Source organism: Cyprinodon tularosa, unplaced genomic scaffold (genome assembly GCF_016077235.1).
Source record: "Cyprinodon tularosa strain WSP-4 unplaced genomic scaffold, ASM1607723v1 ctg285, whole genome shotgun sequence".
Taxonomy (NCBI): domain Eukaryota; kingdom Metazoa; phylum Chordata; class Actinopteri; order Cyprinodontiformes; family Cyprinodontidae; genus Cyprinodon; species Cyprinodon tularosa.
Window position 1 is genome coordinate 46,520 of NW_024038991.1, and position 17,730 is coordinate 64,249.

At 41.5% G+C, this 17,730-nt stretch overlaps 1 protein-coding gene across 1 annotated transcript in view; it reads right to left on the reverse strand.

Annotated features, from left to right (window-relative positions):
• Positions 1 to 49: 49 nt before the first annotated feature.
• The window catches only part of LOC119787004 (striatin-like), a 32,745-nt gene continuing 15,064 nt past the window's right edge, over positions 50 to 17,730 (reverse strand). The window contains exons 3-19 of the mRNA XM_038290624.1: positions 15,171 to 15,274; positions 13,466 to 13,539; positions 13,133 to 13,211; positions 10,351 to 10,521; positions 10,128 to 10,263; positions 9,891 to 10,050; positions 8,946 to 9,059; positions 8,185 to 8,328; positions 7,956 to 8,092; positions 7,361 to 7,536; positions 5,844 to 5,891; positions 5,631 to 5,752; positions 5,381 to 5,548; positions 4,954 to 5,094; positions 3,927 to 4,028; positions 3,748 to 3,834; positions 50 to 1,440 (exon numbers count right to left, since the gene is read on the reverse strand). Of these exons, the coding sequence (XP_038146552.1) occupies positions 1,271 to 1,440; positions 3,748 to 3,834; positions 3,927 to 4,028; positions 4,954 to 5,094; positions 5,381 to 5,548; positions 5,631 to 5,752; positions 5,844 to 5,891; positions 7,361 to 7,536; positions 7,956 to 8,092; positions 8,185 to 8,328; positions 8,946 to 9,059; positions 9,891 to 10,050; positions 10,128 to 10,263; positions 10,351 to 10,521; positions 13,133 to 13,211; positions 13,466 to 13,539; positions 15,171 to 15,274 (2,133 nt within the window). The 3' untranslated portion in view covers positions 50 to 1,270. The remainder of the gene's footprint in view (positions 1,441 to 3,747; positions 3,835 to 3,926; positions 4,029 to 4,953; positions 5,095 to 5,380; positions 5,549 to 5,630; positions 5,753 to 5,843; positions 5,892 to 7,360; positions 7,537 to 7,955; positions 8,093 to 8,184; positions 8,329 to 8,945; positions 9,060 to 9,890; positions 10,051 to 10,127; positions 10,264 to 10,350; positions 10,522 to 13,132; positions 13,212 to 13,465; positions 13,540 to 15,170; positions 15,275 to 17,730) is intronic.

Here is a 17,730-nt window from a genome sequence, read left to right on the forward strand (position 1 = left end):
TGTTTTATAGCAGACTTAGATCCGGTTTAAAAAGGATTCCAGATGTTTGTTGAATGTACTACTCGTTTCCTTTAGTTGTCACCTTCCATCCATAGGAACGCTTCTGGAACGACCAGATGGATCAGCTAGGGAAAAGTTCTGGAAGTCTAAATCTAAACAGATTTCAGTTAAAAAATAGGAACATCACCACAGGAAGTACAACTTGGTGAACTGGAAAGTTCAACTTTCCAATTAAGGAAAAACATAAAAATCAAGCTCAAGTTAAAATTTATCTTAAATTACAGTTTCCCACCTGGTAGATAAATAGATTCCCTGTAACACAAACTCTACACACATTTCAATTATTCTTTTTTACACAGCTTGATAAAAGGAAAACCAGAGTTCATCCTAAACAGGAAGCAGCTGCTTCCAAGTAGAAGTCTACTTCCTGAAACATCCCAACAGGAACAAAATCCACTTTTCAAGTAAAACAGAGAATACAAAATGTAAATCTACCTGAACATCCCTTTAAAACCAGCCGCTCAATGTCAGAATACCAACACCAAAATCAATAGTTTAGGTCAGCACACAATCAGAAAGTCTCTTTGAACAGAACCAGCACCTCTCAGGAACCTCTCACCTTTAAAAAAAAAAAAAGAAAGAAAAAGAAAAAGTAAATAGAAATCTGGGCTCCACTGCAGGATTTCCGCTGCAGCTCTGTCAGGAACTTGTCCAGGCCAGTTAGAACCTGTCAAAAGTCCAGAAGAAATGAGACAACCCACTTCAGCAGTTGGAATGAACCTTTAAAACAAAACCTCTGCACAATCTTTAGACAACCAAGACAGTACTGCTAACCGCCAGCAGGGGGCTGAAATCTGAACTGGCACTTTAATTTCTTCAGGTTCTAAAGGAATCTCTGCTCTAAGGAAAAAAGGCACATCATACTGATAAAGAATTCCCAAAAGCAGAAACGCTGCAGAGGTTTTGGGGTTTGAAAAACATTTTTCAGGTTGCTCCTGGTTCCTGGTGGTCTGGTTCCCTGCACTTTTTAGATAAATCTCCGCTTCTGCACACTCTAGTCCAGGTCCAGGTCATTAGCAGGACTCTGATTAACTTGTGGGCATATTGAGTATTGAGGAGGTATGTGGAAGCACAAGCAAACCTAAAAGGTGCAGAACACCACCCCTTGGGACTGGAAATGAAGAGCTTATTGATGGGATGCAGGCCAGCCCGAGTCCAGTAGGAGGAGAGTCAACCCCATGATGACACAAATAGTCACTGCAGGTCCCGGTCATACAAAGACCTTGGCTAGTGCGTCGGCTCCAGCACTGCCGATGTAGCATTTGTTTGGGTGGAACGCCACGTCATGGATGGACTCATCAAACTTCTTCCGGTGGGCAGTGAACTCCTGGATGCAGGTCTTACTTTCCATGTTCCACAGACGGATGGAGCAGTCGTGACCTGTGAAGGTAAAGGGCCAGTCAGGACAAGGAACAGGTCCTCTAAGGAGCAGCTGACCACCTGAATATTTCACTAGCTGTGTTTCCATTACAAATTTGTGCAAAACTAGGTTGATATTCTTCTGATCGTGAAATGTTAAATTCTGCAGTTGTGGTATTTCCATTAAATAAGAAACACAACTAAAATAGCACATATTGGTTAACACCATTACTCTTGACAACAAGATGGTAGCGGAAAACTAAATGTAAAAAATTCTCCGTCTCCTCATGAATCCAAATATGTCACCCCATCTTTCTCCAACAACTTTAAAACCTCTTCTTCATTTTTTTTTACAAGGTACTTAATGTTTTTCCATTTAGTAAACTTGTTTTTGTAATTACAATTTGTTGTTTAATGGAAACCCAGCTACTGACTGCAGAAAACACAAAACTCTATAGATGAGCCGCCACAGAGCTGCATGCACTGCTACATTAAAACCACAGCTGCTCTCGGGCTCACTGACAGAAATGAATTTCAGCATAAATAAAGTGGATGTGTCTGTAGTTCTTATTACATTTTTGATTTATGCTCAATTTTGAAGCGTGGTCTGTGCTATGTTATTCCATGCCACAACGAAAGAGGGACAATCACGAACTAGCTGTGGGTCTAGATAAGACCGAAGCGCTGAGGAAGTGGGGGCAAGTTTGTGCGACAAGGAGGGACATGAGGGCGAAAAAGAGCGAGGATCCAGATGGAAAAAAGGTCCTAGCGTTCTCGCGCACCTCGCTCTTCTAACTGACCCAACTTCACGAGTCGTTATCCACAATGGCGGTCATACAAACAAAACAAGCCGGTATGGTACCAAACAGGAAATACGGACAGTGTAGAGTGGATGTAGATTTGACCAATCAGAGGCTTCCTGTCTGCGGCACTGTCTGTGGTCACCTACAGTTTGGAAGAGGTTCAGCAGAGTGTCTGCGGAAGGGGTGGGGACGTTTCTGCGTTCACTGTGACACAAGCAGATGACCCAGTTTTGAAGTATAAATCAGCCTTATCCAGTTGTAAACGTGATTTTATGCTGCTGCTCTTCCTTTCTTTGATCACACTTGTATTTCTAGAGATTTCAAAATGAGAATATCAAAAAGAAAATTAGAAAAACTTAAAATATGTTTACTGTGCACGCTGTATAGGTGAACATTGACTCCTCCAGTTCATAGGTCAGTATTGATGGCCATTCCTATGAATATTTTAGTATCAGCATTTGATGGTAAATTAAGTTGTGGTTGATTAATAATCCAAATAGTTAATTTAATCATTAAAGTCGTAGGGAAGCGGCTGTTCCAACCGTTGCATTTCCAAATTCTCCTAAATGGTGCCCGACTTTACACGAATAAATAAAGTGAATGTGATTGGTCTATTATCAAGGGGGCGGGGTTGTTGTGGCGGAAGGTTCGCAAGCATTTTGGTTGTGGCCGGTGTAACGGAAGCATCTTGATAACCAGTTAGCAACTTAGTGCTAGTAGGTTCCCAATGGGAAATTATATTGGGACCAAGTAGCACTTAGCAACAACACTGTCAAGGAACACCAAGGACAGCGGAAACATGCAAGAGGAGGAGAGTTTTGTGTCGGCGGTCGTGGATGAGTCTCCTCCTTCATGCATTTTTTATTTAGAGGAGAAAAGCGGGGACGAAGTTGTTGTGGAAGAGGACGCCAGGGCGGCAGAAGCTTGGTTTGGTGTAGAAGGCTTACAGCCGTACGTGTTTGAGCCCTTGCCTCGCAACGCTACCAGTTCTGTTAGCTCTACGCCTGCTGAAGACACAGACGTCCATCCCCCTGAACACTGGGACGGAACTCAATGGTGAAGTGAATTATTCTTATTTGTTATTTCAACTGTTGCATATATTAGCTGCGACATATGAATCAAGATGCTATGACGTAAAAAATTTTATTGACAGATGACCGTTGATATATGATTGGCTGAATTTAGATGTACAAGCTGACGTATAACTAACTGGCCCGCATAAGATAACGAAAAAAAATCACACAGCTTTATGACAGGGTTTTTAAAAAAACATTTTCTAACTTTTGGGACAATACGGTCAGATAAGGAATACATTTATATGCATTTTATATATTAAGCCAGAAGGATTTGAAATTTAAATTGACTTCCACACGACTTTAAAGACAGGCAGCCACAAGTCTCAATTATCTACTTATCCATCGGCTGTAGATTCATTTTATTAGACTAATAAATGATCAATTATAATTTCCAATTATAATCAATAATATTCATAATAAAATAATAATAATTGTATGAAAAGACTCACTTCCTGACATCAGGTATAGGCCGTTTGGATCCACAGAAAGACAGGTGACTGAGTCCAGGTGGGCAACCATGGAGTGGATTAGTTTACCTACAGAAACAGATCCAGAGCCAGATTATACAGATATTCCGGGAGAAAGAGAAGAGATCCATCTGATAAACGTAAAGAGGTGGTGCTCCTACCTGTGTTGTTGTCGAAGAATTGGATGTGCCGGTCCTCCTGTGCTGTGATGGTGATCGGCAGTGTCGGATGACTCAGGACTTTGTTGATCTTACATGGAGACTCTGTAAGGCGGACAAGGCTTGAGATTAATCAGCCTGCAAACCAATAGATCAGATCCAGAACCTCACATGGAAAAAAAAAGGGACTCAGTATGCAGCTGGCAAACAGTGCTCTGCTTTTATCTGAGTCCTCTGATGGAGATGCACAGAAAAAAAATCGACTGACCCTACAGTTCCCCCTAGCCACCAGGTTGTATGGTTCCAATATAGGGAAGAAATTGTGCTGTTTAAATGTATTCCCACCTGTTTGGGACCAGGTAAAGACATGCATATGCTGCCTAAGTCAACTTGCCAAAAAAATATGGTATTTATTATATAATCTTTGTCAATAACTCCATAGTGAACCCAGCCCCACCAAACAAGGTGTCCCCAAACCCATGTTGATAAGGACCTGTCATGATCGACCAATAGGCGTTTAAAAATACAATGTCTTTTTAAAATAATTGATTGGTGAGTCTGAAAGTAAGAGGCAGCTGTTACCATATGAAGCAGACTCAGTCAGTGGCTTCTCTGCATCAGCAAGGTGTTTGAAATAAAGAGATGGAGCTAAGAAGCTGTAAGAAAATTCTATAGGAAATAGGGATTATATAGGGATGGAGTTACAGGATTTCTAGTTTTCCTGACATGTTGCTAAAATCTTGTCCCGTCTCTTAACTTGTGGTTTACCTCTTTACCTTAATAAAACAGATATCCACTCCATTATTTATATAATATGATGCAACACAGCAGGGAAGGATTGATGTCTAATTATATCAAATCTGACTCGTTCCTGCTTTATCTCAACCATGTTCACTGAGCTGCTGAAAGGAGCTTTGATGAAAGAGGGACATCAGAAGAATCTGTCTGAACCATCCTGGGCTTTACTTCCTAAACTCCTGGAACTTTACACTGATGTCTAAAACCTGCTGATGGGGATCTCTGGTCACACCTGGAGGTCCAGCAGACTCAAACTTCAAGACCAGCTGCTGAGTCTCCATGTTGAAGAGTCCAATGTGTCCCGTATTAAACGACGTCACCATATAGGCTGGGTCGCTGCTCACCAGGTCCGCTGAGGTTGGGACCCCCATGTCTGAAACAGAGCCACATAGAGGACAGAGACTCGTCAGCTCAACATATGGAGAAGGAACTAAAGCTTGCTCCAAGAGCAAAGAAAGCAAAAAGAAAATGACCCATTTGATTTAATGGTTTAATCTAAATTCAGACTTAAAAACTGACTGAAAAGCCATGGTGGAAGATTCATGCAGCTATGCAAAAACCTCTGTGAAGTTCTAACCGCTGCAGCACACATGTAAAGCAGCTGAAAGATCAATATAACTGATCAGGTCTGATGGATTCTGATCCGGATTGTCTCTAACCTCCATCTTCATTAAAAATCGCCAAAGCGGGTGAGATGTCAGCGGCGTTCCAGAGTCGGACCGTCCCATCAGCCGAGCAGGAGAGAAGACGGTGGTGTGCTGAGCTATAGACAAGGCCCCAGACTGAGTCCGTATGGCCGCACAGCGCCCCGCGCAGTATGGAGGCCTCTGCAACAGGATTGAGAGAAAACCCTTTATCGATTGGAAGCAGCAGTTTTATGGTAATGACTGCCGACCTGCTGAGTCCTACCATAGGAGTCATAAGGGTCTATGTTCGGGTGGGGCGTGTTCCAGCTCTGGATGGTGCCGTCCACCCCCCCACTAAAACACTGGTCCCCGCTCGAGCTCATGGTGACGCTGAGAACAGCCCCACTGCACACAGAGACAGTTTCAGGTCAGATCACTTTGATAAACACTGAAGGTTCTGACCGGGTTCAAAGTTCTGATCAAGTATAAATCACACCTGTGAGCTCTGAACGTATAGATGGGCTCCACATCTAACGCTGCACACCTGGAGGAACAAAACAGAAGCCTCATCAGAAGAGAAAACATCAGAAAACTGTGAGAGTCCTTAGATTCCCAACATATTTAACTGGGTGGAGTTGATGGTATAATCATCTTCGTCTCACTTCATAATCATCATCATCATTATAAACAATTTATTGTAAAATAAAAGAAGCTCCATCATCTTAATCAGCTCTGAAACTGCCAGTAAATACTGCCACCCTCAGGCCACCCTGGATCAGCAAGCGCTGAAAGCAGTAAAAAAGCACCTGCTGCTTCATTTTTGATGATTATACAGATTAAGGTCAGAGGCGTGTCTTGAGCATCCTTGACGCTCCTGAAGCGTCTAGTAAAGTGTGTCCAGTTGTATCTGATGCTTCTGCTGCTCCTGTGTTCAAAAGCGGAGAGCGGCTTTGCTATATTTGCTGTTATAATTGGGTAAAAAGCAGTTTTGATATGTTTTTAAGTGAGAAAGTCCACCTCAAAACATCATCTGTGCAGTCAGTTCATCAAGATTACCATCCTGCCTTCAAATATTATTTTGCTGTCGGACCAGCACGAAAACACCATACACTGGCGGTGTGCTGTCACTGGAAATCCCCTTCAACAGCAGCCTCTGGCTAGGTCGCAACTTGGAGGTTTTTCGCTACTGTTCGTGGCGGCTAGAAGGAGATGTTGGCGTTTCATGTATGTAATCCAAACTGCAGGCACCAGAATAATAAAAGCGGACATAATTTGCCGGCAGGTTTCGACATTTTAAGTTAATTTAGGCGTTAATAAACTGCTTCAGGTAAGTGATCATAGCGATCTGCAACAACAACGCTGTGTCTGTCTCTCTTCCAGCTCCCAGATCAGCTTCTCAGATTGGTTGATGTGGCACGTCAAGCAGCAGAAGTTCAAATTTCCAACTCCAGCATCTGCTGCTTGTGAAGCGCGTCACACGGGTCAAATGCTCAGAAGCTCATGAGGTGCTGCCTCAGCTGCATTAAGACGGGTTGCTCCTGCTCTTGAAACGCGCTGTACGACCTTAAGATACACCTCGATGCGCAACCATCTTTGACTTTGCATGAAAACCAGCTGCTTTTGCTGCTTCAGCAGCGTGCAGTCGGAACGTAGCATTACTGTTTATCTTTTTGATTCAGACAAAAAATGTGTAATAAACAATCTGTAAAACATAATTTTTCAAGTTTTTGGTGTAAATATTTATTCTTTAACTGCATCTAAATAATGTTTGCATCCTCCAACATCTGTTCTGCTCAGTCTATAAAAAGATAATTGAATTGAAGTTGATGCTGATAATGAAGTCCTTTATTCTGAATTCAGATTGAGTTTAGGGAAGCTTTTGAATTTAGATGCTTTTTAGTCCTTAGAAACAAAATCAGAATGTGACCTAAAAGGAAACTAAATCTTAGCATGAGACAGTGAAATCCTCATCAGAGCAGCTTTGACTGGATTATTCCTGCTATAATCTCTCACTTTTTGGCTGGTGCCGTCTTCTGAAGGTTCCACAATTTCAGGGTGTGATCCTCAGATGCTGTGACCAAGACGGGCTCCACAGGATGGAAGGCCAGACTCCGGACCGAGTCAAAGTGGCTCCGTAGGGTGAACTTGGGGTTCCAGGTTTTCCTCAGAGCATCTGTGTTGTTAGTGATCTGTTTAGAGAAAGCAGGGATTAACTGATGATATTCTAAAGGCTGAAGAAGGTTTAGGTCATTTCTACCCACAAAAGGACCTCATCATATAAATATTTGCATGTTTGGCTTATCAAATATGCTTTTTTAACTAGACTCCCCACACCAAGCAAATGCCAATTTATTTACTTATAATTATATTTATCAATCTAAACTCAACAGCTCGGTGGCTCACATACACCATAAACATTTAAAGACAAAATCTGATAGTTTTACACAAGTGGAAACAAGTTGGATCTATAAAGGGAGTCATTCTTATTTTGTTGCCTCTTCTTCATCTTTTCAATCTAAGGTTTCAGCTAAAAGGACTATTGACATGAAATCAGGAGTCAGGGTGTAAAATTCATAAAGATTTTCTCAGATCTGGTTGTTTTACTCACATCATATCCAAGACTTTCTGCCTCATTGGCAACTGTCAGTCCGGCCAGTTCTCCCAGTCCAAGCTCGTTGGAGACGGCTTCGTCCACTCTTCCCAGAATGAAAGACTTCCCGGTGGACGGCAGGAACGTCATCGGTTCTACAAGGAGGGAGCATGAAAGGAGGATTCGGTACGGGAGCATTTGGCTGCAGGTGCAGCTGAATGACGGTCCAGGAGGAGGAGGGGCTTACCGTCTTCAGGCCGACCAACCTCGGGCTCATTCAGTCTGGGAACAGTGGGCCGCGAGGGAGCTGACATGGCCGGCTGCATGGGGGGGAGCTCCTCGGTGTCCCGCAGGTTAGCCAGCATGTCCTGGAGTTTGGAGCGGTTCGGTCCTAGGGGATAAAGATGACAAGAGGCATAGGAAGATATAGAAAGTGGTTTAAGTTTGCAAACCTTCGGTTATATCCAAGAACAGAAAAAAAGCAGAATCGGTTATAGATAAAATGTTCCAGGTGCAGAATCCTTTAACACAATCAGTGTAACTAAGAGGAAAGACTTCTACATTCAAAAGGTAGATAATGCCATCCAGGAAAACATCCAGAGATGGATAAATTTAGCCTTAGTGCTTCCTGATGGTTTAAGAAGAATCCATTGCCGAGGTAACAAAAAGGTGGAAAAGACCTGAATGTTGGTACTGTTTCCACCAGGTAACAAAATAAAACATCAGATGCACACTGAAAGATCTAAACACAGCCCCACAGACCTGTTGCATCTTTGATATTAAAACACTGCAATAAATCCAAACACAAATCAACTGCAGTGATGTTTTCTAGTTTTTATGGGGCACTGTTCGGGAACAGAAAGGGGGGAAAGTTAAAAATACAAAAAAAAAGAGATTATTACATTGATAAATTGCCTGAGTTTTCTCTAGTATAACAGAATCAGCAGGGTGGATGAACCAGAAAAAAATAATAGAGAGAATGAACTCCAGATCAGATGCAGGACTTACTCTTAACTCCTTTCTTCCCCTTTCTCTCCTTTTTGTATTGCTCCTTCAGTTGGGCGATCAGGCCTTGGTCCACGTCCCAGACCGGTTCTCCAGGAGCAGATGGATCCTCCTTCTCTATGGGACAAGGAGGACATGTTTGGTAAAGGACAGATGTAACAACAAACCATAAACATCAAACAAGGTTAAATAAAACAGGATGAAGTATTTACAGTTTTGAGCCTCTAATAAATAAAGAACTAAATATGACACAGTTCAGAGGCAAAGAAAAAAAAAAAAAGAAATCAAAATATAAAGAAAACTATATAGAAAAATATGACGAAAGAACTGTTGAGACTGTTGCTGTTCCTCATATGAGCTGCAGGGGTAGTAGTTGTGAAGGATTTCAGATGTTTCTCCAGATGAAAACTTAAAAGATTTCCTTGCAGCTAATCTGGGAATAAACTGGACCGGTTCTGATCGATGGCTCACATTGAACATTCAACTAAGAGCAGAAAGAGGTTGGTACCGGGACAGATCATGGAGCTGACCTGGGTTCTGGATTAGTGTTTCAGACAGTAGCAAAAGGAGCTGGATTTGACCCGTTTCTGTGTTCTGTGCTGGTTTTATGATGCAAAGCAGAAACTGTAGCTGAATGCGCCACTGAGTCAGCTCGGATCTCCAACTATGTGGACTGTGAAGTGTTGAATCATGAGCTGCGTGGGAGAGCTCTCCATCATGTGTTGCTAAGTAACTGAAGAAAAGGAGAAATGGTTCTGTTATGGTACAGGAACACGCAGGTCACCGACTGATGAGATGGTTCTGGAGGAAATTGGTTTAACTGCAGCTTCCAGGATCCGTGCTCCTGTTTTCTCTAAAGTTTTCTGTTTGTCCTGCAGTTCTCCTCCCCCTGAATCCAGTCACCTCTCCATCATCTCAAATCTTTCCCCACCATCCGACCCATCTCACCCCACTCCCCGCTGTCCTCCCTGCTCCTCGGCTCGGACACATCCGGCTCATCCGGACTCGCCAGGAAGTCGAATCCCTTCAGGGCCTCCTCGGTGTCTGGGTCATCGCTGAGGTCGGAGGCTGTGGAAGATGGCGTGGATGACTGTTTCTTTCTCACCATCTGCCACAGAAACCAGTTTGGGTCTCAGCACAGATACACAAACGCAGGGCCATTGTGGGGAACGAGGTCAGACTTACGGTAGCCAGGTCGAGGATGGTTCTATCCTTGGACTCGCTCTCCTCCTCCTCGTCTTCATCGCTGAACTCCGCCGCGGCGCTTTCAATGAACCTGAAGGCCTCCAACACGGCTGCCGAGTCGGACATGTCGGGTTTACTGGGAGGACAGTGTGTCTGCTTAGTTCTGTGTTTTTTTTTTTTTTAAATAAAGAACCCACTCAGTACTCAGAGGAACGCTTCTTACCTGACCATGCCGCTGTCCTTCAGGGAGGAGGACTCTGTTCCGTTCACCATAGGTTCAGCTCTCCTCTCTGAGGGTTTGTCTCTGGATTCTCCGGTCAAACCGAGCAGCGCCTTTACCCTGTGGGACTTGACATCCAGGATGGTGTCGGTATATCCAACCTCCTGAAGGTACCTGAGTCAACAAACGGGTCAGGTGTTAATCTGGACTGGGGAATAATGCAGAACACGATCAGTTTTATGCATTTTCTAATCTGTGTTTAGAACAGGAGCTACTTTTATGGAGCCAAATGGGAAATTTCAGACCTAAAAGGAGCCAGACTGTTCAAAACTCTGCAAGTTAAGAGTTCAAGACTAAAATTAAAGCTGTATTTGATTAAAACAGTTATATGAGTTTTCTGTCTGAGTTAGCAGAGTTTTGGACAACTGAAGACAAGGAAGCCCCTTTTTATTAAAACGAGTCAACAGGACGTTACAATAAACCACTAATGAAGAAACAAAAGCATCTAATATCATCTAAAGTTCACTGCGGGAAACCTATGTTTGAAGATATTCTTTAAATGAGAAAAAAATCCTCTTTTTAAATTTAGTTTTAAACAATGCTTTAAGAAAAGACTTGATGCCTACATTTCTTCAGTGAGACTTGTAAATCGCCCATTCTTTGTTTAATTTCAGAACGTCCACTGCAGTGATCAAGGTTTCACAGATTTTTCCTTCTGGCTTTAGATAAAATGAGTTTTGCTTAATCACTGCCTTAAGTTTGTCAAGCATCTAAACAAAGACAGTCTGTGAAATTCAACAGACTTAAAGGAAGAGTACAGCTAAGCATTGTTGACAAAAAGACAACAAGAGACATTGTTAAACTCAGACATGATCTGACCTAAAGGAAGAATGTAAAGCAAAGACAGGATAGTTCCCAGCACAGAAAACTCCACATCATGGTTTAGTAGACTCAGACATGGAAGGACAACACACATAATTTGCTTCAGCAGTCATTGGTGATCATGTATGATAATAGATTCATATATTTTCTTAAATCTAAGGAAAGAATATTTCAAAAACACCTAAACCTGATCTAAAGAAGCAGTTTTTAATCTTCCAGAAGATCCATCATTAGTTAAAAAAAACTAAATCTGAAGTTCTGCTCTACTCCTGATCCATGCTCTCCTGCTAAGAGCTAAAGATTATTCTTATCTTCTATTATTCCTTGGCATTAATCGGGAGTCGGAGTATGAACATTTATGACAGAAAGTAGTTGCTTTGATCCTAAAATCAATCTCTTCTTCCATCCCCATTTATAGGAGGTCAGACTACGATGCTAACACTTTCAGGAAGGGAATCCTGTCTAAGGAATAATGTCTGGTTCTTCCCAAACCTCTGAAAACATATATAGATCTTCCAAAGACTTCTGGTTCTTTCCCAAAATGTTGGGACAAAATAATCTAAAATGATCAGGTGAACCTCCTCAGCTGATGAGATTCGATGTTGAGCAGCAGTAGCTCTACTTCAAGCTCTTCATGCATCATGGAGGAGTTCTAAATAAAATTGAAGTTCACAAACTTCATTTTTCCCCTTTTTTCACTTCAGGGTCTCTTATTGTTTACTTCAGTGGGATTTCTAGGAAGCATGATAAGTAGCTATGTGGGAATGCTGAACAGTTTTCTGCAGCTGCAGCAGGAGAACCAGGGGCAGCGTGTTCTTTGCACTCGGATCCATGAAACCCTAGTATGTTTTCAGAACTGTTTGGTAAAATTGAGCAACTGTTTAATTCAGGACAAATTAACCTTTTTATCCAAAAACAAGAGGCTGATTTTGACTAAATAAAAATGTCAGAAATGTGAAATATTCCAGCTAAGCATTGAAACAGAACCAATAACCATTTTACCTGATCACCACAGAATTCCTCCACTCCACGTTCAAGCACGAGAAGATTCAGCGGGAACAGGATCCGATCTGTTTAATGTACACCCAGCCTAGAGACCACAGAACTGGACCCGGCTGATGGGGCAGCAGTGTTCATCACTGGAAGGACCGAGGTTTTCCTGAACAGCATCCACTGTTTATGTTTCCCTCCTCCCTCCGTACCAGCTGCACCGATCGCAGGAGGCCTCCGCACAATCCTCCATTCAACATTCCCACAAACACTCTAAGGACAAGACAACGTCTGAGCTGCTGCCCACTCCCAGTAGGAGGACCTGGATGAGCCCTGGAGGGCTGCTGGAGGACCTTCCTCCCCACTGTGTGTCAGTCTCAATAAAGACAGTGAACTCAGCACCGTAACTGAAATATCCCACATTTATTAAGGACAGTGAACTCCACTCTAGACATTTAATCCTAAGATCTGGGTTGAATCCTATGCCCCCCATTGGAAACACTTTATGAACCCATTAGGATGAAAAAGAAAACCCCAAACTGGTCCCAGTGGACTGGTGCTGTTAGTTTCCCATTATAAGAGTGTTAATCCATAGAAAGAAGATTTGCTGTGTTTACACACTCACACGAAAATGTGTGGACATGCATTTTTGTTGCCTTGTGGGGACAGTGTAAGGCTGTTTCCCTGCATTATGCTACATTGTCAGGAATTACAGGTGACCAGTCGACTGGGTTCCTGGGATGGAGGGTTAGTTTTAGGCCTGTAGCGTGAATAGAGTTTAGGTCTAGGATTAGGAATGTATTGATGAAGGTTAGTTAGGGTGAGGATCTGGGTTAGGCCATAGAAGACATTAGAAGTTAATGTTAAGTCCTTATAAGGATACAGAAACATGATTGTGTGTGAGTGAGCTTACTGTTGGAGCAGCTGCCGTCCCTGTTTCCAGCTGAGCTGATGGCTGCTGTTCGGAGGACTTTCACTCTCATTCCCTTCATCTGAGTAAGAACAACAATGAGAAACGCTCTGAAGACAAATGGATGACCATTCGTCCGTCCATCCATCCATCCGTCTTTCCGTCCTTCTGCCCATCATCCGTCCGTCCGTCCGTCCGTCCGTCCGTCCGTCCATCCATCCATCCATCCATCCATCCATCCATCCATCCATCCATCCATCCATCCATCCATCCATCCATCCATCCATCCATCCAAATATTTAACAAATTTGAGGTTTAAAGCATTTTAATCCTCACCTGAATCATAACTTGGTACTTTGATTTCTCCTTGGTTCAGTTCTGTCCCATATTTCAGCTTGTGGAATTTGGCTCTGAGGGCAAACAATAAACAAGTAATTAAAAGAATTTGAACACCTAAAAGCAAAAGTGCATCATGAAGTCCGTGATAACTGAAAATAGCATTCCAGGTATTTTCCATCCAGTGTTCATTAGAAACATGTCATAACTAGGAACTGCACTGGTTCACATGTTTGACTGTTAAATCAAAGACATAGGGGTACATTTTCAGGCTCTTCAAGAGATTTTCAATCCAACTAAAAGTCATTAAAGAAATAGATTAATACATCTGCACCTATGGATTGGGTCCATTTTCAGCGATACTCTATCTAAAATTTTCTTCAATATAGAGAGCGATACAGAAAAATATTACCTGATTAGTGTATCTCTATTTATACCTGAAGGCTAGGAAATTGAATAAAGTCCCATTTGCCATCAAGTCTAAAGTAAACAGGGCTGCAACTAACAATTATTTAGCAAATCTGTCTGTTGATTAATCAAAAAATAATCATATAGCTAAAGGTTCCTTAAAGAAGATTTTTAATTAAATTAAACCAGATGAAACTCAAAGTTTTCCCCTTGAGGAGTTCTGGATAAAGCATATCGACAGAACAAAACGCTTTTTTTTTTTGTTTTTATCTAAATGCAAATGTTTATAGATGTCAGCTTAAGGCATGTTTTAGTCTCTATGCCCCAGTTGACGATTAATCGACTACTAAATTATTTGACATGATTATTCTGATTAATTGCTTCAGCCCTAAATGTCACACATTTAGAATAATCTTTGAACATTTAGTTTAAAATATAGATAGAAAACTATTCTAAACTACTAATAAAGCAAAATATTTCCAGTTATAAAAATAAATATACCTTTACGTTAACATTTGTTAATGATGATTTGTTAAAAAAAAAAACAAACAAAAGCAAGGTGCTTTTCTTTTGCAGCTTGGGCGTGTGTTACTGTATTTTGTAAAGATGTCAGCTTGGTAAAGTTATTTTATATGAAGTCTCAGGAGACTTTACATTTAAAAATTAATTTGAAAAAAATATAAAATTAATTCAGTTTTATTTCAGAAACACTCCAAGTTAGTAAAAAGTATAAAGTTGAGTCTAAGTCTAGTTTTAAGTCTAAGCTCCTCCTTGACCTTATTTCATTTCTGAAAAAGCCCAGGTTAAGGAGTATGGAGCTTTTAACCAAGGAGCAGAAAAAAGGGTTAAACTTAAAATGGATTACAATAATTGGTTATGCTAAATGAACCTATTCTTTCAGGTCTGATGACTTTAAATTGATCAACTTTTACAGGTAACATTTCAAACAGGTCATCAGGTGTAAATCTGTGCTCACTTGATTAGCAAACATTTTCTCAAGTATTTTACAAAACATTTTTTTCTTTAAGTAAACCTAAGTACAGATTGTCCATGAAACTCAGGTCAATTCAGGACTGAGGTCTTTTTTTTAGTCTTAAAATGCATCTTAAATCAATCTGTAGCATAACTACAGATTGATTGCCTGCTTTGCAGTGAAATAAGTGAGCTGGGATCACCTGGAAGCTTCTCATCTGTGACTAAAACCATTATTGCCTCTGAACGCTGCTAAATAGAGCTGTTGCAGGGTTTTACACAAATTTCATATTTCTTTAGTGTTTATTATCATCCCTCAGCTCACCTTTCCTGTTTCAGGGCATACTCCAGCATCTTGATCCGCCTCACTAGGTCCTTCTTCAGGTTCTCCTGTCCTCGCCGTTCCCCCTGTAGAAAGGCGATCTGGGCCTGCAAAGCATAGAGATGTATGTAGATGATGTATTTAGAAAACAATCTCTAAAACCTCCAAAGCTACTTGGACAAACATGTTTAAATAAGTCTATATTTGCAGTTTTAACTAATTCCAAGCATTTTAGGTTTAACCATAAAGATCCTGATCTCTGCTGACAGACCACAGCCTAATTTCTGAAGCTTAGGAGGTTTCCAGGGCGCTGGGTGGAGAGGTCGCCGACATTAAAGCCGGCTGAGAAACTAGATCAGCTGAATGATTGCTGACCTGTTCACAAGTCTGGCCTCTTTCAACTGACATGTTTCACCACCTGAGGCCTAAGCAGCAGTGTGGGAAAAGACGACACATGACTGACCAAATCTGAATTCATGATGCGATCAACTCTGCAGAGGTTGGAGCTTGTACAGCAGGATGGAAAAAGAGTCCAACAGGTTGGAAACAGGATATTTCTCCATTTGAGATATTTGACGGACAATGAGTCAGATTTAAAGTTTGTAGAGGGTTTAGAAGCTGTCAAAAATCCATTAATGGAGCAAGCTGTTTCCAGCTGGTCAATAATAACACCTCAGAACGTCCTGCAGCTTTACGGTGCTCTCCTCCTTTTGCTGACACACATCTGTGAGAACAGGCGGGGTGAAAGCAGGTCAGCAGTTATATTTAAAACAAGAGATCATGCCCAACACATCCAGCTGGCAGCAGACAAGCAGGGCTGGAGTTAGCAGCTTCTACCATCATCAGAAACATGGACAGTGTTTTAGGCCTGATTATGGTCCAGTTCTTACAGATAATCTTTGATCCACCATCTAGCAATCAACATACATCTGGTTCCACATTTAGTTATGTGAGAGGCTTATTCCAAATGTTTTTTTAAATTTCTGCTTGAATTTTGTTGATGCAGTAATGGTGCGTCCATGGGAAATCATCGGGAGCATCAGAGCATCTGGGTGACGGCATCAAGAAGGGTCAAGAGGTCCAGTTGCACAATTTGAGTGTGAACAGCAAATCTTGCAGCCTTCTCAGCATTGGAAGCAGCGTGTTTTTAGCGTTCTAGCTTACGAAGTGGCGGATGTTGGAGTTGGGAAATCTGAACTGTTGCAGCTGGACGCCGACCAATCAGAGAACCTAGAACGGCCTGGGCGGCCGACATTACCTGCAAGCCATCATCTCTCATTTTGCTAACCTGTCAGCATAAAACTGAAGAAATAATATATATAAAGGAGTTTAACCCTGCTGGTTTGCCTGAAAAGCCAAGAGAATGTCTTTTTTTATGTTAAAGGAAAAGTGAGCACTCTGATTATTATTACTCCACTTAGATGTTTTCTGACAAAACTGTGGAGAAACACTTAAATGCCTACAATGACTAAACATGTCAAAAACTAACAGTGAAAAATACTTTTAAGATATATTTTTTACTTGCAATTTTATTCACTTTTAGCCAATACTAATGGCAGTTTGGCCGACTTCAGTGAGCTTTCACTGGGGACTCCCAGCACTGTCCCACACCATGATGATGGTTCAGTTGCTCTAAACAAGAAAATAATTCTTATATAGGATCATAAACTGACTGGATATGTGAGGTATACTTTATCACTTAAAACCTGTAAAGCTAGTTTTTTCCAGATCAACAAAGTAAACAAAGCCATGCCATTCCTTAGATCAACGGTTTTCAAACTCGATTATCAGGACCCACTGTCCTGCATGCTTTAGGTATTTCCCTTCCTCTACACACCTGACTTAAAGAAATGGGCGATTAGCATGCCCCTGCAGCCTGTGGTGGTTGCTGAGGAAGGAGTGCAATCATCTGATGCAGGTGTGCTAGAGCAGAGACAGATTTAAAACTTGCAGGACTGTGGGTCCCAACCAATGGCTCTGTTCGAAAACCTAGGACGCATCCTTAGAAGACCGGATTCGAAGGACGATTATGTCATAGCGCGGCGCCGAGGTCTGGTCGGATTCCAAGAGTCCTTGTTATGCGGCCTTAAAATGTGTCCTTCTTTTTGCCCGATTTGAAGGACTGGTCTGATGTATCCTCGGTATTTGGATATCCCAGGATTCATTGCGAGACCAAGCAAGCTGTGATCAGAGTAAAGGTTACTTGGCGCCGAACAGTGGTGAAAATTGGAAGTTCAGTTTAATATAATACAAGTCATTTAATAGTTCTGTCTGAGATTAATGAAAAATAGTTGTTTTAATGGTTATTGAGTCAGATATGTGGCGGTAATGTTTGATTTATCTAAAGGTTTTTATCTGTTACTGTGTAAATGGGTTTGGCTGGAATTTAAGGACAGATTCTAATATATCTGCAGGGTGGGGACTATAAATCTGATAGGATTTTTATCTTTTTATTGCTGTTTTGCACAATATGCTTAACTACGTATTTTTTGTTGTTGAATATTAGAGATTTTGCAGATTTATTTTTTATAAATACATTGTTTAGATTTACTTATATCTTTCT